Raw genomic sequence first — 17,979 nt, 5'->3', positions numbered from 1 at the left:
GCAGTGATATGTAAATAAAGATTTGTTTTATATGATGTCTTTCATTTATTGGTTGACTTGATGAAATACTTTATACGGGAAAAAAATAACGGAAATATTTAATTATTAATCTAGAAAGAAACAAACTCTCTTGAGGATATCGGCTCAGTGAAGCTCAGTTGTGCTCTGTCGCGGCGACGCACCGCGTGGAAGAGCCGTGGTTTCTATAAGTTTTGAGATTGACGTACGTTTACGTACATCGAAACTTCATACAATTGGGCATGACGAGCGTGTTCCCATTCCTCAGTCACGCTGCGCCGTCCTCCGTCATGTTGACAATCCATCGACGCATGAACGCAGAATGTTACACACTGAACCGTGTTTCAATATTGATTTTTTTTGTTTATTCCCTCGTTTCATTGAGGAGGCAAAGGGTACTAGCCCATACAGCCAAGTCTTTTGTAAAATATTTTTTGTAAGTTTCAATATTGATTATAACATAATATATTCCATGTCAATCTCAACCTTGACGTTGGCAAAATCATCGTTTTGGCGTACGATGGAGCCATTACACAAGAAAAAACCTAGAAATTGTATATGGTTTAACGTACGTCAATGCATGTCACTGTCAAATCCTATAGAAAACAACGAAGCACGACGGAGCTACAACATACTGCGTCATCGGAAGGGATTTTCATTTACAGTTGCCGGCGCCATCTATAGAAGCTTGTTTAAGTTAAATAAAACTCAGTAATATGTTGGGAGGTTTCTCTGAAATTCTAATGCCGGCTACACTTACTGAGACAGATGTCGACGCGTGTAATAGGTCTATATATATGTCTTTTGACTATGTACATTATGTACTTTTATATATTATTAGAAAGAAAAAAAAACATTGTAAGAAACAATAATGGTAAGCCGATCTGGCATGATAGGGACCAACACTATTCAAATGAGTTTCTTTCGGCATTTCTTCTCAGCAGTGGTCGTTCCGAAATGCCAGTAGTTTGTAGCTTGTGAGAAATAACTATAAATATAAAGATTGATGAGAAAAAGTGCCTGTGAAGGTCTAATTTCTGAATAAATGATTTGAATTTTGAATTTGAATTTCGATACATTACATGAAAACCAGCAATGTTTGTCGATGCATTGCCGGTTTTTCTTGCAATACAAGAAAGCTCACATACAAACTACACAATGTTCCATCGCGTCGACAAGCCGCCAAGTTTGGCGAACTATTTGCCGATCGTATGGAGCCGGTATGAAGAGGGGTAAACATAGGAAAATATTTTTTAAACTCAATGAAATATATTATTTTCTATTACCTTTTGGGAATAAAACCCGACTATATTCATATGACTACCATTATACATCTATATAATATACCTTTCAGAAACAGAATCCAAGGTAAAATAAATATAGATACGAAGGTAAAGGAATTTTCGTTCGCATTGTAACACAATCTTGGGCTACATATAAGGCTTTACTGTCGAAACGAGTACCCTTTTCCTCAATCTATTACAATACGTAGAGAGAAAATCTCGACACACAATGCAAAGAGTGGATAGAAATAAAATTGTCAACTCTATGATAGTCAATATGGATCCCCCGAAACCCAAACCAAAAACTCCGCCAAAAGTTGCTGAAAATAAAAATTATGCATGTAATTTAAAAATTAAATCCAATACAAGAGAACAAAAAGTAAATCAGGTTCGGCATTTGTTTGTGTGTTTTTACTATATTAAAGCAAGACGATATATTAGAGCAAGACAGATGATAGAGATACAAGCCTCTAGAAGTACTTTTTATCTTACGCTCCAAACCCTTTAAGATTTGACTGGTTTTACGACCTGCTGACTGCCTCACGTTCTTTTAGGATACTGTTATTAACTTTCATATGTCAAAGCTTTTTATCTATTGGCTGTGTGAATAATTACTATCTTTATAAAACATTTTTTTTCTTACCGATAATAAAGTTGGTGTCGATCAGAAGTTTCAGTTTGAAGCAGTTGCATGAGGATTTCGAATAGTACACGCGCAGTGACGTCACGTGAGACATGTTCGTACCAGGCCTGCAAAAAATCATCGTTATTACCACTTTCTTGGCACAATTAATAGACTATTTTGCATTGCCTTCTCCATTGTACACACAAGTTGATAATCAACCAGTGTGCAGATTTCCTCACGATGTTTTCCTTCACCGTAACCGATATATATATAGTAGATGAAAACTAAACACATGTGGCACGAGTAGGATTCGAACCTGGGATCTTTGTATTCACAGGCGGGCGTCTTAACCATTACAACCATTCAATATCAGCTTATAAATATAGTTTATTATATCACTCACGGCAATTCAATATCCTTTGTTGGCAGGAAGGGAGCACTGCTCGTGCTTATAGAATATCTTTTATCATTGCATTCGATATTGCACACTGGATTGCACACGCGGTCCAACTTAGATATATTAACTGCAATAATACGTACATTTAGTACTAAATGTTGTCCGGGGCTTCGCTCCCGTAGAAATTTTGAGATAAAATATAACCTTGCTTGATAAAATATAGGCTTGCCCTAACCTTGGTATGTACCTTTCTAATGGCGAAAGAATTTTTGAAATCGGTTCAGTAGTTTCGGGAGATTACCCACCTCAAACATACAAACTCACAAACGCTTATCTCTTTATAATAATAGTATACGAGTAGATAAAAAGATTATAAGGCTTATCTCACCACTAAGTTCATATGATATTGTAACCTGACAAATCGGCTTATCTGTCAGATTACAATAATGATGTTCTAACTGCTAGGTAAATCTGCATGGCGATATTTGCCGGTGTAATTAACCAATGTAATTAGATAGAAGTTATACAATAAGATCAAGAGAGTTTATGATGAACGAACACTCATCTGAACGAACATTCACTCGCCTACCAAATCATTACATGTACTTCAGATACTTTATCATCAAGCGGTGACACAGGAACATAAATATATAATTAATACAGTTATGCATTGTATTGAAACGTGTTTCTGGAAAGCCGCGGCTTCTATTGTAACGTAGACTCTTGTAAAAACTATCTATTGGTATATATATAAGTAGACGTATAGTAAAAGTAATGTCAGATAGCTTTAAGCGACTTGAATAAAATCTGACGCAAGTATTTTTAATAACACACTCGAAAAGAAAGATTGGCATTTCGTAATGTTGGAACCCGAAGTTAATTGCCAAGCCAAAACTAAAAGAAATATTTCTCGGTTAGTTTTCATTTTTGTTCCAAGGTAATATTAATCACTTCCTTTTGATGTCCAATGAGAAATAGAAAATTCTTATGGAAATACTTACCTGTGACATTTTGCAAGCACTCCAGGTTGACAAACTCACATATTCGCATTCCTTTTTCTGTAATATAAAATATAGAATGTTAGACCCAACGTATTTCATCAAAGGTAAGTATACCTATAGGTATATGTTATGTAATGCTACGAACCCAGACAGGGTTCGGCGACAGTGTAAATGCCGACACAAACGCGTGAATATTGCGTAATTAGTATAAGTGCTTTTATTTATTGTAATAAAAACCAGCAATGTATCAAATCGCGAAAATTTGGCAAACTGTTCGAAAACAGTGTTTTTCCACAAAGCCATACGAATATAAACCTTTCTCAAAAGGAAAGGAACGGAAGCCTTATAAAATCACTCGTGCTATTACTTGGCCCCGAAACTACTGAAACAATTGATTTTCAATTATTACACATAATTATGTAAATCTGTGATACAAAGATCCGTCTTTGGGTCACACATTTACATAATTATGGAGGAATTTAAATTAATGAATAAAATTAAATTCTCAAGAGAACAAAAAGTAGGCCCCCGCAACTTTTAGGTTATGAAATTTGTCAAAATTTCTGAAATGAATTTAAAAGTAAAATATATTTAATGATTACTAGCTTATATCTCGTAAATTTTACACATACAGATAAACAGAAAGACAGACAGATAGAGCATAATTCTAAAAAAAATGTTTTGGCTTCTATTATTTTTTTAAATATCTTCTATGTACAGTACAATAGCAATCTTGGATAATGTACCTTGCTAATGGTGAAAGAATTTTTGAAATTGGTCCAGTAGTTTCGGAGATTACCCGCCTCAAACATACAAACTCACAAACGCTTACCTCTTTTTAATAATAGTAAAAGGTTGACTTAACGGCAAAAGGCATTCTTTCTTTATTTAAATCTATACAAGATTTCACAAAAACTTGTTCCAAACCGATGTCACCTTTCTTTAAGGCGTCACAGCTCTTAATGCAACCAAGCGAGGACGAGAGAGAGGAATTACTTTGGGTTGATAGATCGTGTACTCACTTTTAGGATATTTATAAGGCACACACCCACAGTATCGTAAATAAGTAGACATTTTACATTCGGTGTTGCAAGTCTCGTAGCTATATCTGTCTGTATGTTCCAACGCCACTTCGTTTGGGTACCAACAATTCCTGTATATTTATATAAACTTTATTTAAACTTAACAAGTTTATTTGTTAGATGTTAGACAAATTAAAAAACCCCGACTTTCAATATTCATTTCGCTACAACTTTTGAACGAATAAACCGATTTTCATGAAACATGGCTAAGAACACTCGGGATAATATTATCTAAGACACAAAAAACTAAACGAAAATCGGTTCATCCATTTGGAAGCTACGATGCCACAGACATACACGTTAAACTTATAACACCCCTCTTTTTGCGTCGGGGGTTAAAAAGTAAATAACTGGACTAATGCAATGTAGTCACAGTTAACTAAACAGTTCTGTTAAAATATTTTTTGTTTTTTTGCTATGTGAGGAGGCGCTAGTGTTGACGCACACTAGCGCACACAGCTAAATAAATTGAAGCGTTGGTGGTCCAGTGGTTAAAATCGTTCACCTATGATCGAAAGGTCCCAGGTTCAAATCTCTCTCTACTCATTCTACATGAGTTTATATACCAACCTGACTCATGTCATGAGTAGTAGTTTTCATAGATCATCAGTGATGAACCGGTGAAGGAAAACATCGTGAAGTCGACAGTTTAAATTACACACTAGTGTGTATGCGTCTACTTGTCACAAAACGCGGTCTCTTCAATCATAGTCGTATTCCTCATGGCTGCGGGCCATGGTTATTACGTGGAATGAAACACACACATCAACTTTCTTGGCATTATTAATGGAGTGGTTTGCCATTGCCTTCTCCATTTCACACACAAGTTAATAAGAATCAACCAGTGCGCAGGTTTCCTCACGATGTTTTCCTTCACTGGAAGCAAGTGATGGTCGATGAAAACTACTATACATGAGTCAGATTGGTATACAAACTCATGTGGCACGAGTAGGATTCGAACCTGGGACCTTTCGATCCACAGGCGGGCGTCTTAACCATTACATCACCATCAAATCAAAATCAAATCATTTATTCAGAAATTAGGCCTTCACAGGCACTTTTTCACGTCATATTCTAAATTAAATGATGTTTATCAAAGCTACAAACTACTAGCATTTCGGAACGACCACTGCTGAGAAGAAATGCCGAAAGAAATCATTCAAACAGTGTTGGTCCCTATTATGCCAGAAGGGCTTACCATTTTTTAAATATGAATTTATGTATAATTTTTTATCAGTAATAACGCTTCAACAAAACGCGGTTGGTGGTGGCAAAGACGAGGTGATAAAATCTGACACCAGTGTTAGAAATTAACACTATCGACTAGAAAGAATAAACAAATATATAATAGATGATAAAAGTCATATACCTAATGGAGGGGTCGACTCCTTCCAGGTTATCTTCAGCTTGATACACCAGTGGAACGACCTTCATATCCAAAGCGTCTCCAGGAGAAAAGAACTGATATAACACAGTTGTCTCAGGATAGTCATTCGGGTCACTTAGGAGGACCTGTAATTGTGAATAGAGTACATTCTAAATGTGACTTTTGGAACCACGGCATAGAAAGAATAGAAGACCGTTAGAATTTTCAACAAGTTCTTCTAAAGGCGTGAAAAGATTCACCCAGGGCCGACAACTGTGATACTCCTGATGATTCACAGATTTATATATTGACCTCAAGGTAGTGACTAATATCCATGAGGTGAGACGCATATCTGTTTGCTTACTCAGTAGTTAAAAAATCATATTAAAAAGATGCGTACATCAATTGCGTGAATAGAATTCGTGGCTTAGGTGGTTACTTGGCCATAAAAATCTGGACCACTGGCCGAGTTGGTGCTAATTCTACTCATATTATAAGTGTGAAAGTTTGTGAGAATGTACGTTTTGTTACTCTTTCACGCGAAATCTACTAGACGGATTGGTTTGACATTTGGTACACGGGTAGAATGTAACCTGAAAGAAAACATATACCCCATGTTTTATTTTTATCCCGAATTACCATGGAAGCGAAGCCCCGGGGTTCAGCTAGTTATTATTATAAGCTACTAGCGACCCAGCCTGGCTTTGCACGAGGTCTCTAAACCTTCGGAATCAAACTGTCAATATAACAGTGAAACCCACATTAAAATCCGTTGCGTGGTCAAAAAGAAAAATCTTAGAAACATATAGTCGCGGACGGTGATTTTGTTTTATGTAGTGGTTGAGATATAAATAGGAAATCTTACCTAAATTTTAGTCAGATGACTTTATGCATTTATTTTTAAAGTCAACTAGCTTAGCAATAATAACAACGGAAAAGAAAGAAAGATCATATCTCGTTACAGAATTTCTCAATTCGTTTGAAAAAATATAAATGACCATCCATTTTAAATGAGGTGGAAACCTAACCAAACCGTCTCAGGTGGGCCCTATTACGACCGTAGCAACGGCCCTATTACGTAGTAACAGAGTTTCGTACCAACCCTTATCAGAATCTATATGTTTGAACTTTAGACATGTCTATCGAACAATAGAGAAAAATATTTCCCACAATAAATTTATACAAACATTATAAACTTTATTATGTGTAGGCGTAGTAGGTACATTTTGGTTGGACAATTTTCAGTAAGCGTAAATAATGTTAAGTATTTACATTTTGTTTATGTATTCATAAAATTCCTTACTATTACAAAAATATGTTTTTGCCAAACTGATAAGCAGTTTAACGGAAAATATTTATTACACTTTTTTAATCCAATACTAATCCATGTGTGGACGCTTTTTTAGCAGTCTTTTCAGTTTTCAAGTAGTTGCCAAAATACCAGTAATAGTTTGTAGTTTATTGAGAAATACTATATAATTTTAAATTTGACGCGATTAATGATTTAATTTTTGAATGCTATTTAAGAAATATGTATGATATTGCACGAAAAAATCTATTTTACTAAAGGCAATCTTTTACGATGTGTTATGCGCATGCTTTCATGTTATAAAATGAAGTCCCTGACGCGGCTGTCTGTCGTATGAACGCAATAAACTCAAAATCTAACGGACGGATTTTTGTACGGTTTTCCTTAATATATAGTGTGATTCCTGAGAAAGGTTTAGCTGTATAATTTATCTGGGGGCACAGCAGTGCTCCCGCCAAGTCGAGCAAAAAAAGCGGCACGGCCGTACCGTCCTTTTCTCGAAACAATTCAGGCCAATTTCGAACCCCAATAACTTCGTCGTGGACAAAACAGGAAACCTGAATTTTCAGTAACTAAATAGGTATTGTATAAACACTGTATATTTCAAATTTCGTTCAATTTACTTACCTAAATCATCGCACATCGGAATGACTTTGGTGAGAAACTAAATTGATGGCCCGTAGTGCTGTATGGTGTGATACATACTAAACTATCTAATCATGCTATGGCCAAGTCGATCTATTTATTTAAAACGTAACAGATTTTTAATATTGATATGATACTAACTTACGTAATATAACGTAAGATTTGAGGTCCCTTAATTAGGGACTAAAAAAATTAATCGACTTGGTATTACATGGATCTCACAATTTTTTACGGTAGAAAAACTGAGCTGCGACATTTGTTTTTTTTTTTTACAGCATGATTTTGATGGCATTATAATTTACCCGAGCGAAGCCAGTACCGGCCCTTAGTATAAAATAAAAATTAGGTAGTGAAACATATTAAGCGACTTCCTTACATAAAGTGCAATTTCTTATGGAACGTCACATACGATGTAGAAGTATAATATGTAATGTTATATGTAAAGGGATATTATTGCCCGACTGCAAAAAAGGATATTTGTTTTTCGCGCGTATCTAGTATGTGTGTAATACTCTTTTTTACCACAGATCTCCAAAATTGCTGAAAAGATTTACACAATTGCAGTATCGTTACGTTAGGTGACATTAAAAAAACAAACATGACGGCTGTGCAACGCCATTGGATTTGATGAAAAACAATTTGTTTTTCGAATACTACATTATGCGTATGAAATTAAAGGGCTCAAAGCAAGTACCCTTGTTGACCCTAAGAATCGGATCGTTTTGAAAGCGGGTTTTTTATTCTAAATTTCTCTTAAATAATATATATATTATAACAAATAACGCAGGTAGAGCGGGCCCCAAAGTAAGATCGAAACTTGTGTTATGGAATAATAACTCAATGATACAATATTTTATAACAAATATATACTCGTATATATATATATATATATATATATATATATATATATATAGATAAACATCCAAGACCCGGGTCAATCATAAAAAGGTCATTTTCCATCAAGACCGGGATCGAACCCGGGACCTTTCGGTTCAGAGGCAAGCACTTTACCACTGCGCCACGCCACTGCGAGGTCGCCTGTTTTATAATTTTGAATCTAATGAGTAAAAGTAAAGTGAAATCGATGGCTGAGGACAAATTGAGATGGAAAATGCTCCAACAACAAGAACAAAGTTCTTAAATTAATTGATGATTGACGGTGATGATGAGTGAAAGTAGTTGTTTTAAATTATCATCGTAATACCCTTCCTCCATAAAATGGCATCAATGACCAACTTGGATAGTCGTCAGGCTCAACATTAAATAGTACATACAGCCCAGAAGTCCTGAAAAACATTAATCGTTAGTGTTACATTACATTGGTTCTGAAGTTCTGAGGTGGGGAGTCTCTGATGCACGGGATCAGTGTTATGAATTACCAAAAAGTTTTGGAGATTCACCCTTTCTTAGGAATTCTGTTGTTGCCTATCAGCCGCTTATGGCTAGTCTATGTACACCCCTTCATCCACGGGAGGACATGGAGTGGTCCTATTCTAGGGCGGAACCACACATCACAATGTTGTCTATCTCTTTAAAATGTAATAAATTGAACTTCTAACGTATTGGTAATTTTCTGTCCATTAAGCTATCATTTCGAAATCAATGGCCGATAAAAATATTCATTCCTGTTATCTCGATGATTTATTTTATACTAGCTGCGCCTCGGGGCTTGGCTCTCGTGGAATTTCGGGATAAAAAGTACCCTATGAGTTATTTCAGGTTATTTTCTATTCGGGTATCAAATTTCATAATAATCTATCTAGTAGATAATGAGTGAAGAGGTAACAAACAAACTTACTTTCGCATTCATAATATTAGTCAGGATTTTAGATGGAAATTTATATGCGTGGGATAGAGTCATGCCCCATCGCTCCGTTGTGGTACATCACGTTAACATCCGTGGACGGGCAACGCATTACCTTCCAGACTCCGACGTGGCTATCAGCTTCGTAGCTTGCGAGGTGTCATCACCCGTGTCAAAATATTCGATATTTTCGTCTGGTGTGAGCAAAGTTCTGAAAATCAAATCAAATAATTTATTCAGAAATTAGGCCTTCACAGGCACTTCTTCATATCATATTCTAAATTAAATTATGTTTACCAAAGCTACAAACTACTAGCATTTCGGAACGACCACTGCTGAGAAAAAATGCCGAAAGAAACTCATTTGAACAGTGTTGATCCCTATCATGCCAGGAGGGCTTAAAATCAAAATAAAAATAATATCTCTTATTGTGTTGTGCCTAGAAGTTGGATATTTTATGGATCTAAATAAATAAATAATGCTGATTCCTGAAAATATAAGTTTTAACTTGTTAAATGCTGTATTATTACAATAAAATAAAAAAATTTACCAGACAAGTGCGGTCTGACTTACGCACAAAATTTCTTACCATCCTACTAATACATCACACACGCACACATACAGTGTTGTTGTTAACCACCAACATATCTGTTTTTTTTTTGTGTTTTCCTATGCAACAAAGTTATATCAAACAAATAATTCGTCGTGTTTTTTGCATCGTGGGGTTTTTAACAAAATTTTACTAACTGTTCAGTTTCCTCTTCAACACCTACGTAGTTGAAACTGCAGCAATGTCCTTCATACGTCTTGATCATTTTGAAGATGTCCTCACATTTCTGTTTACGTCTGTTGAAACTGCAGTAGAGAAGGAGATTCTCGCATTTTTGGTGCACCTGAGAATTAAAAAAACCGGGTTGCACTCCGGGAGTGCAGGCAGAAGTGAAAACTTGAATATTAACATTGTGCATTTTTGACGTCTTACGAATTTTCGATCAGTCACGTGAGTTTAAAATTTTTTACCCATCACAAAAAGTGCACAACGCTAAAGAAATTTTCACTTCAAAAACTGTCATAACTCTTCTTGGACAAACAATTTTTAAATGAAAATGAAGGAATAAACAGACATATGTTCGCATTTTTTAACCCCCGACGCAAAAAGAGGGGTGTTATAAGTTTAACGTGTCTGTCTGTGGCATAGTAGCTTCCAGACTGATGAACCGATTTTCGTATAGTTTTTTTTTTTTTGTGTCATAGATAATTTTATCCCGAGTATTCTTAGCTTATGTTTATGTTTTAAAGTCGTAGTGAAATAAAAATTGAAAATCGTAAATTATTTAATTTGTCTAACAAATAAACTTGTAATATTTACAGTATACATGACGAAAAGTTTAGACCGCGATATAAACATAAATCAATGAGTATATAGAAAGTAAGCTCTTAAAAACGGCTAAGATTAGTATAGTAGTAGCAGCTGCAACAGTTAAATCATGTGGCATAGTTACCTCTTCCATTAAAATATCCATATCATAGTAATGTTCTTTCAATATAGCTGTGATATTCTTGAAGTGGGGTACGTTTCCATTAAATCCTGAAACTTTCAGCCGTTGTAGATTTGTTAGAAACTCGGTTATTTCCGCTTCACTTACGCTATGGTTCATTCTGAAACATATACGATTTATGTCGACCTCGGTGGCGAAGTGGTAAAGTGCTTGCCTCTGAACCGAGAGGTCCGGGTTCGATCCCCGGTCGGGTCATGATGAAAAATGATATTTTTCTGATTGGCCCGGTTCTTGGATGTTTATCTATATATGTATTTGATATAAAATATAGTATCGTTGAGTTAGTATCCCATAACACAAGTCTCAAACATACTTTGGGGCTAACTCAATCTGTGTGATTTGTCCATATATATTTATTTATACACGGATTGTATTACAAATTACAAGTGAAAAAAATAATTTAAAACATTTTTAAGCCATTTATAGTATGCCAAATGAAATTTGATATTACTTTTTACATTATCATAGATAAAAATAATGAACACTAGATGTTGCCCGGGGCTTCAGTCCCGTGGGAATCTTGAGCCTATAGCATTTTTGGATAATGTAACTTTCTCATGGTGAAAGAATTTTTAAAATCCTTTCACCATTAGAAAAAAACAAAGTCATAAACTCATAAACGCTATTTATAATATTAGTAGGTATAGACGTAACCTTCTTTCTTAATAGTATAATATAAGCAAGTTATGTAGGTAAGAAAATTTAAATTAAAGGAATGCTTTTTTATCGTAAGGTGGCGTCCCTATTGCTCAGTTGCGCTGCGTCGTCCTCCGTGACGATGACATCCGTGGACGGATCAACGGAGAAGAACGTAGAAATTTTATTAAGTTTCGACGTACCCGTGCAGTGTCAAACCCTATAGAAAACAAAGGAGCACAACGGAGCTACAACGTGGTGCGTCGCCGCAACGGAGCGCGACTGAGCAATGGGAACGCGCACCAAAGTGAACAAATGAGCATAAGCCCTTATTTCAAACAAGTTCATATCTTGAACAATTTAAAAATCTCCCGACTTTCAATATGCATTTCAACTTTTGAACGCCTCAACCGATTTTGATCAAACATAATTATCTAATTACAAGCGCACAAAAATTAGCTATCAAATAAAAAAAACCTCATCCAGATCGGTTCACTCGCTGATGACCTACGGTTCCACGTACACATAGACAGACGACAGATACACACATTTAGCGGTCAAACTTATAACACCCTTCTTTTTCCGTCGGGAGTTAAAGGATACAAGTTAATTATATATTATTAAGTGCTAACATTCGATTTTTGTGACGACCTCGGTGGCGCTGTGGTAAAGTTCTTGCCACTGAACCGAGAGGTCCCGGGTTCGATCCCCGGTCGGGTCATGATGGAAAATGATCTTTTTCTGATTGGCCCGGGTCTTGGATGTTTATCTATATATGTATTTGTTATAAAAGTATCGTAGAGTTAGTATCCCATAACACAAGTCTCGAACTTACTTTGGGGCTAGCTCAATCTGTGTGATTTGTCCTAATATATTTATTTATTTGTACAATAAATTAAATACTTACAGAAGGTTTCGGACTTTGTGACTTTCCCTCTCAGAAACCAAGTTGAAATTGCAGATCGTAATACACGGAAAAGGCACTTGGGTGACTTTGCAATTAGCATTTATCTGATTGACGAAAATAAATTTAAAACTATATTATTTAATAATATTTAATTTAATTCCAAATTACTAATAGAGCCGATAATTTTGAAAAGTAATTAAATTTAAGGTTTAAGTTCGTTATTACAATTCCAGAATTTTAAATAAACATCGTTCTAAATTCCGATCACAGCCAAATCTAAAAGTATTTCATTATTATTTTTTTTATTGTGGTAACATTGTCCTGTAGACAACTATCTAAGAATATTCTTTATCCTGTCCATAATCTACTGTGGTATTTTCCTAGTACGCTATTATATAAATGTAATTTATACAAATGCGAATGTAGCTCTAGTGTAGTATAAAATCATTACCTCGGTGACAATTTTTTCGTCATAGTACTTCTGGCCCACAAACACTACAAAACAGGCAATAAAAAACGAATTAACAGCCATGAGAATACACCAAACTACAAGTTTTCTCTCCTTCATTTCAGTGAAATGTACAGTGCCACTGATAGTGGAGATATTTCTGAATATTATTCGTAAGTACGCCTTCGCTTTCTGTCTGTTGGTTTTTGTCATTTTGGGCATTAAAAGGTTAACGCTGCTTAGCCAACTGAAAAGAGTAAGGAACTTAGATCAGCTCAAGTCACGTTCTCCGCTTTAACTCAGTGTCCTAGCTAAGCGACGAAACAGTGCACAACGCGGTGCGACGATATGCGTGTAAGAAATATGACGGTGATAATATGCGACAAACACAAGCTGCGATTAGCTTTAATATTTGTACAAACTGATTAAAATAACGACTTACATTAATATCAATACTTAAAATAGCTACCTGGAGTATTGCAAAACTTAGTTTTATGCTTCCAAACAGGTACTTTTCACCACCTGTTGAAAAGTGAGTAACCTATGGACGCGTCCTGATAATCAGGATTATCTAAATTTAAAATGTTTTTGTATGCTCATTTACCTACTATACTTATTTAATATTGCCGCATTACGCTGCGTTGCGTTAGCTTAGTTAGCTTGTTCTTGTTTAGCAAATGTGACAAGGCATGATTTTTCGTCGAATCATAATCGATTGTGTTGATGTCATTGTGCTGTGTGTTTCGTACGAACGCCTCGCTTTGCATTGTTTTGTCGCATTTGTAGCTTAACTAGGACCCCGGTCATTGCACGTTAATGTTTTATAAATATACAGAGTCTGAAATTTCGTTTATTCGGGAAATAATTTATTCTGTTATTTATTTCACCGATTCAAATTTTAATAGATGAATATCAGATATCAATAAAAATAACTGAATATATATTGTTTTCAACCAACTGTTCCAACAGAGCTTACTTTATTAATGAATGATTAAAAAACCTAACTATATTTTGCAACTATGTTAAATACAATTTAATAAAAGAAATTTTGAAGTAAATAACTACAAAATATTCTACAATATTATTATTTAAATTGAAAACATATAAACTTACTTTTGGTAAATGTAATAACCACATCTACGGCGTGTATTTTAACTTCTATTCAACATTTCACAGTAACTAGAAATAATTAAGCGAAATTGTTTTGATTATTTCTTGTCTTATCCAACGTCCTAGGTGGGCGGCAAATGCTACACAACGCAATGCCACGCTGTGCGTGTATCAGTCATTACAGCATAGGCCATATTACAGAATAGACAACTAGCTGCCCTTCACAGATTTGCTCACACAGGAATCGATCAGGAATCACACTATTAGTTAAAACTGTATGAAATCCGTCTGGTAGTTTTTAAGTTTATCACAGACAGATAAGGCGTGATATGGATACTTCGTTTTGTAAAATACAATGATTGACACATCGTACCGCGTCTTGTCGTGTTTGTCGTTAACCTAGTACCTATAACATCATATATATATCCCGGGATAGATACAACCTTTATTAACGAAAGAGCTTTAAGTCATTAGAATTCAATCGGAGTGTTATTTGAATAATAATAGTGGAGTTAGTTTCGAAGTTTGCTATGGGTTTCCATTTTGTTTTAATTACAGATTAATATCACGCATGGGGTTAGGGGTTAGTCGTGAAACTAAAAATTTAAGCAATTTCACCCTGTTCAGCAGAGCAAATAGTTTGTCCCGCTTACCGGTTGTATAGCTAAATGTAATAGTATTTTACGGGTCAGTGAACTTTGGGCCTATTTGTTATATGCGACGTGATATACTTGACCGTAACATATATTCCTTTATTTTCGAAAGTTATATTGCGGAGCAGGTCGTGGTGCGGAAGCGGTGGTGGTGTAATGCCTAAGACGCCCGCGTGTGGATCGAAAGGTCCCAGGTTCGAATCTTACTCGTGCCACATGAGTTTGTTTATACTCATGTATAGTAGTTTTCATCGACCACCACTTGCTTCCGGTGAAGGAAAATATCGTGAGGAAACTTGCACACTGGTTGATTCTTATTGACTTGTGTGTGAAATGCAGAAGGCAATGACAAACCACTCCATTAATAATGCCAAGAAAGTTGTTGTGTGTGTTTCATTCCACGTAATGACCACGACTAACAGCCGTGAGGAATACGACTATAAAGTCGTGGTAAGTTGTGTTGTTTGCACTCGCGTGTACCGGTTGTATTCGGGGCTGTGAAGCCCGAGGTCAACTTAAAAATACATTTGAAGATTCGGCGGTAATTTTATAACCACCAGCCTGCCTTTACATCAAGTCTTTGGAAATGGTTCTTGCCTTGTACCTTTTTGCATTTTATTTTTAGGAAACTCACTATATACAAACAATAATAACTTCTATATACTATTTCTATATTTTGTTCAGAATTATAATATTTAAGGTTGCGTTGCGCCAGTCAAATTTGACGTTAACTTTAACCGGTGCAGAACAACGCAAAGTCGGCCATTTTATCTAAACCACGGCGGCGGCGCACAAGTCAAAGTTGACACCAAAGTGTAACTGTGGTCGCATTCGGTTACTTACTTAATAATTACTACATTTTTGTTTAACATCATAATTTAGTCCTACGATACGAAATACTTTCCTAATTTCCATTAATTTGCATGAAAACACGATTAGATAAATAACCAATAGTTTTGTTAACCAATGCAAATTATTATTTGTTTGGGCAATAAGATAATAATACACACTATTAATATTATTAATTAATACTTATTTAGCTAAATACAACGGTACAGGACATGTATCCTTTTAAAGTATTTAGTAAGATAAAATAGGAACTTACAATAATTTCTTAGAAAAACAATATTGTTATTCAACAATCTGTGCATTACAATACATGAACCGGTTATAAAAAATTCCGAGTCAACAAATAAATAAATCAACGGTAGCGACGCCCACACCGGACTAGATAAATCTGTTTTTTTTTTACTAGTGTCAGCAATAACAGTCTCGATAGGAACAAAAACAATTTGGCTACCGCCGGTGCTATATCAAAATCAAAATCAAATAATTTATTCAGAAATTAGGCCTTCACAGGCACTTTTTCACGTCATATTCTAAATTAAATGATGTTTACCTAAGCTACAAACTACTAGCATTTCGGAACGACCACTGCTGAGAAGAAATGCCGAAAGAAACTTATTCAAACAGTGTTGGTCCCTGTTATGCCAGAAGGACTTACCATTTTTTAAATACAAATTTATGTATAATTTTTTATCAGTAATATAACAATGTAAGTATACAATAAAGTACATGGTCAAAAGGTATACTGAAACGTATTATGATTTTGATTAAGTGCTGATGAAAGGAAAAATATCTATATATATTCATATCACAAAAACTTACTTAACCAACTCTTGTAGGGCAGAGCGGGGCAGAAGTGGCTAACGCAAGTTGTTGTCAAGGACGATAATGTGTCTGACAACTAGGGTTGCCGACGACGGTGAGAAGTGGAACGGAAAAGTAAGAAAGCGGACTTTGGGCTCCGACGCTCAATGGCTGGAAGAAACCGGGAAAACTCTCAAATGAGAGACAGCGTCGAGCAATTTATTGCAATTCATCGGTTTACTTCAGTAAAGAATACGGTGTTAAAAGTACTTACATTTCGTTCAAACTTGAACACAAATAACATCACAGATGCCATATACCTAAATATAGTATATTTCGTACCTTATTTGATAAAATATTGACACTTGCCGTCACGTCTTTGATTAAGGCGTAGTCATGGGGTCAACAGAAAACTCTGATGCTATTTTGAGTTAATTTAATGGAGACGACATTGTAAGATAACAGGGAGAATTGAAATTGGAAATTGTCTACTGGTACAATTGGTACTGTAAGGTAAAAACATAATAAATTACACATACTTAAGCCTCCTTCTGGAATTAAGTATAATTCCTTACGAAATATAATTACTATTACTATTTATGAAATACTTACTTACTAATACTTATAATTACTAATTATGAAAACCGCATGAAAATCCGTAAGGGCCTAAATCTGCAGATTGAATCTCAATCTGCGGATTTTCATTGATTTATATTTATAATTAAAATTTAAAGAAGCATATAAATTATGAACAGGAAATATTGTAATCAATTTTGTTCAATTTCAATGTATGCTTTAATCCATTGTGAAATGAACCCGAAATTACTAGTATTTTCGAGTGAAATCTCTAAACAGGATACGAAGCACAGGTTACAGCTTTTCCTCGCGTGTCAGTGGTAATTGAGTATGGCATTAATTAGTTAGACAGCAAACAAACTAGGATTTCCTAATGAGGTAATTACATACACCTATATATGTAGGTAAATACAGTAAATACAAGCATCTATATAGATAAAAATACGTTATGGAAATGTCTTTTGTAATTTTTTCTCAGCACTGTCATCGAAATAAATATCCTAATACAATTTAACTTGACGTGAAAACTGACTGTAGAACTCTAATTTGTGTTTAAATGTTTCAATTTATAATTCATTAGATGTATTTCGCAATAAAATTACATTTTATCACCGTACAGTTGTCTGCTCTTGTCGTTTATGTGCAAATATGTGTATCCAAAATTTGTTTGACCGTCTGTTATTTTGTTTACCTCATTTTCAGAATAAACAGTTGATAAATTCGGTTTAAATTTGGCTTTCCGCGGTAATTAGGACGAAGTGTTAATCAACGTCGGCTGTAACATGTTAGTTGTCAAATTAATTAAGAAATTATCAAATTACAGGAAATACTTATAAATTTTACGTTAACCTTTGTTTGTTTTGTTATCTTAAAAATAATTAATACTGTAGCTAATATAATTACTTTTTAT

At 35.0% G+C, this 17,979-nt stretch overlaps 1 protein-coding gene across 1 annotated transcript; it reads right to left on the bottom strand.

Moving 5' to 3' along the window:
* Nucleotides 1-1,342: 1,342 nt before the first annotated feature.
* LOC128670885 (pickpocket protein 28-like) lies at nt 1,343-11,188 on the bottom strand. Its single transcript, XM_053746901.1, has 10 exons — nt 11,033-11,188; nt 10,278-10,423; nt 9,646-9,741; nt 8,931-9,012; nt 5,776-5,918; nt 4,347-4,477; nt 3,325-3,381; nt 2,330-2,450; nt 1,945-2,051; nt 1,343-1,621 (listed from the first exon to the last, which is right to left on the bottom strand). The coding sequence occupies exons 1-10, from the start codon at nt 11,186-11,188 to the stop codon at nt 1,449-1,451; spliced, it is 1,212 nt and encodes a 403-aa protein (XP_053602876.1). The 3' UTR covers nt 1,343-1,448.
* Nucleotides 11,189-17,979: the final 6,791 nt, after the last annotated feature.

The sequence above is a fragment of the Plodia interpunctella genome, chromosome 6, assembly GCF_027563975.2.
Source record: "Plodia interpunctella isolate USDA-ARS_2022_Savannah chromosome 6, ilPloInte3.2, whole genome shotgun sequence".
NCBI classification, from domain to species: Eukaryota; Metazoa; Arthropoda; class Insecta; order Lepidoptera; family Pyralidae; genus Plodia; species Plodia interpunctella.
Note: the sequence above shows the minus strand (reverse complement) of the source record. Positions and strands in the feature narration are given on the sequence as shown.

Coding starts and splice junctions, on each gene's coding strand:
- LOC128670885 (XM_053746901.1), bottom strand. CDS start 11,188: ATGAACCATAGCGTAAGTGAAGCGGAAATAACCGAGTTTCTAACAAAT. Junction 9,013..9,645: donor GCCACGTCGGAGTCTGGAAG/GTAATGCGTTGC, acceptor AATGTTTTTCAG/GACTTCTGGGCTGTATGTAC. Junction 3,382..4,346: donor GCCTTATAAATATCCTAAAA/GTGAGTACACGA, acceptor TTTATATTACAG/AAAAAGGAATGCGAATATGT.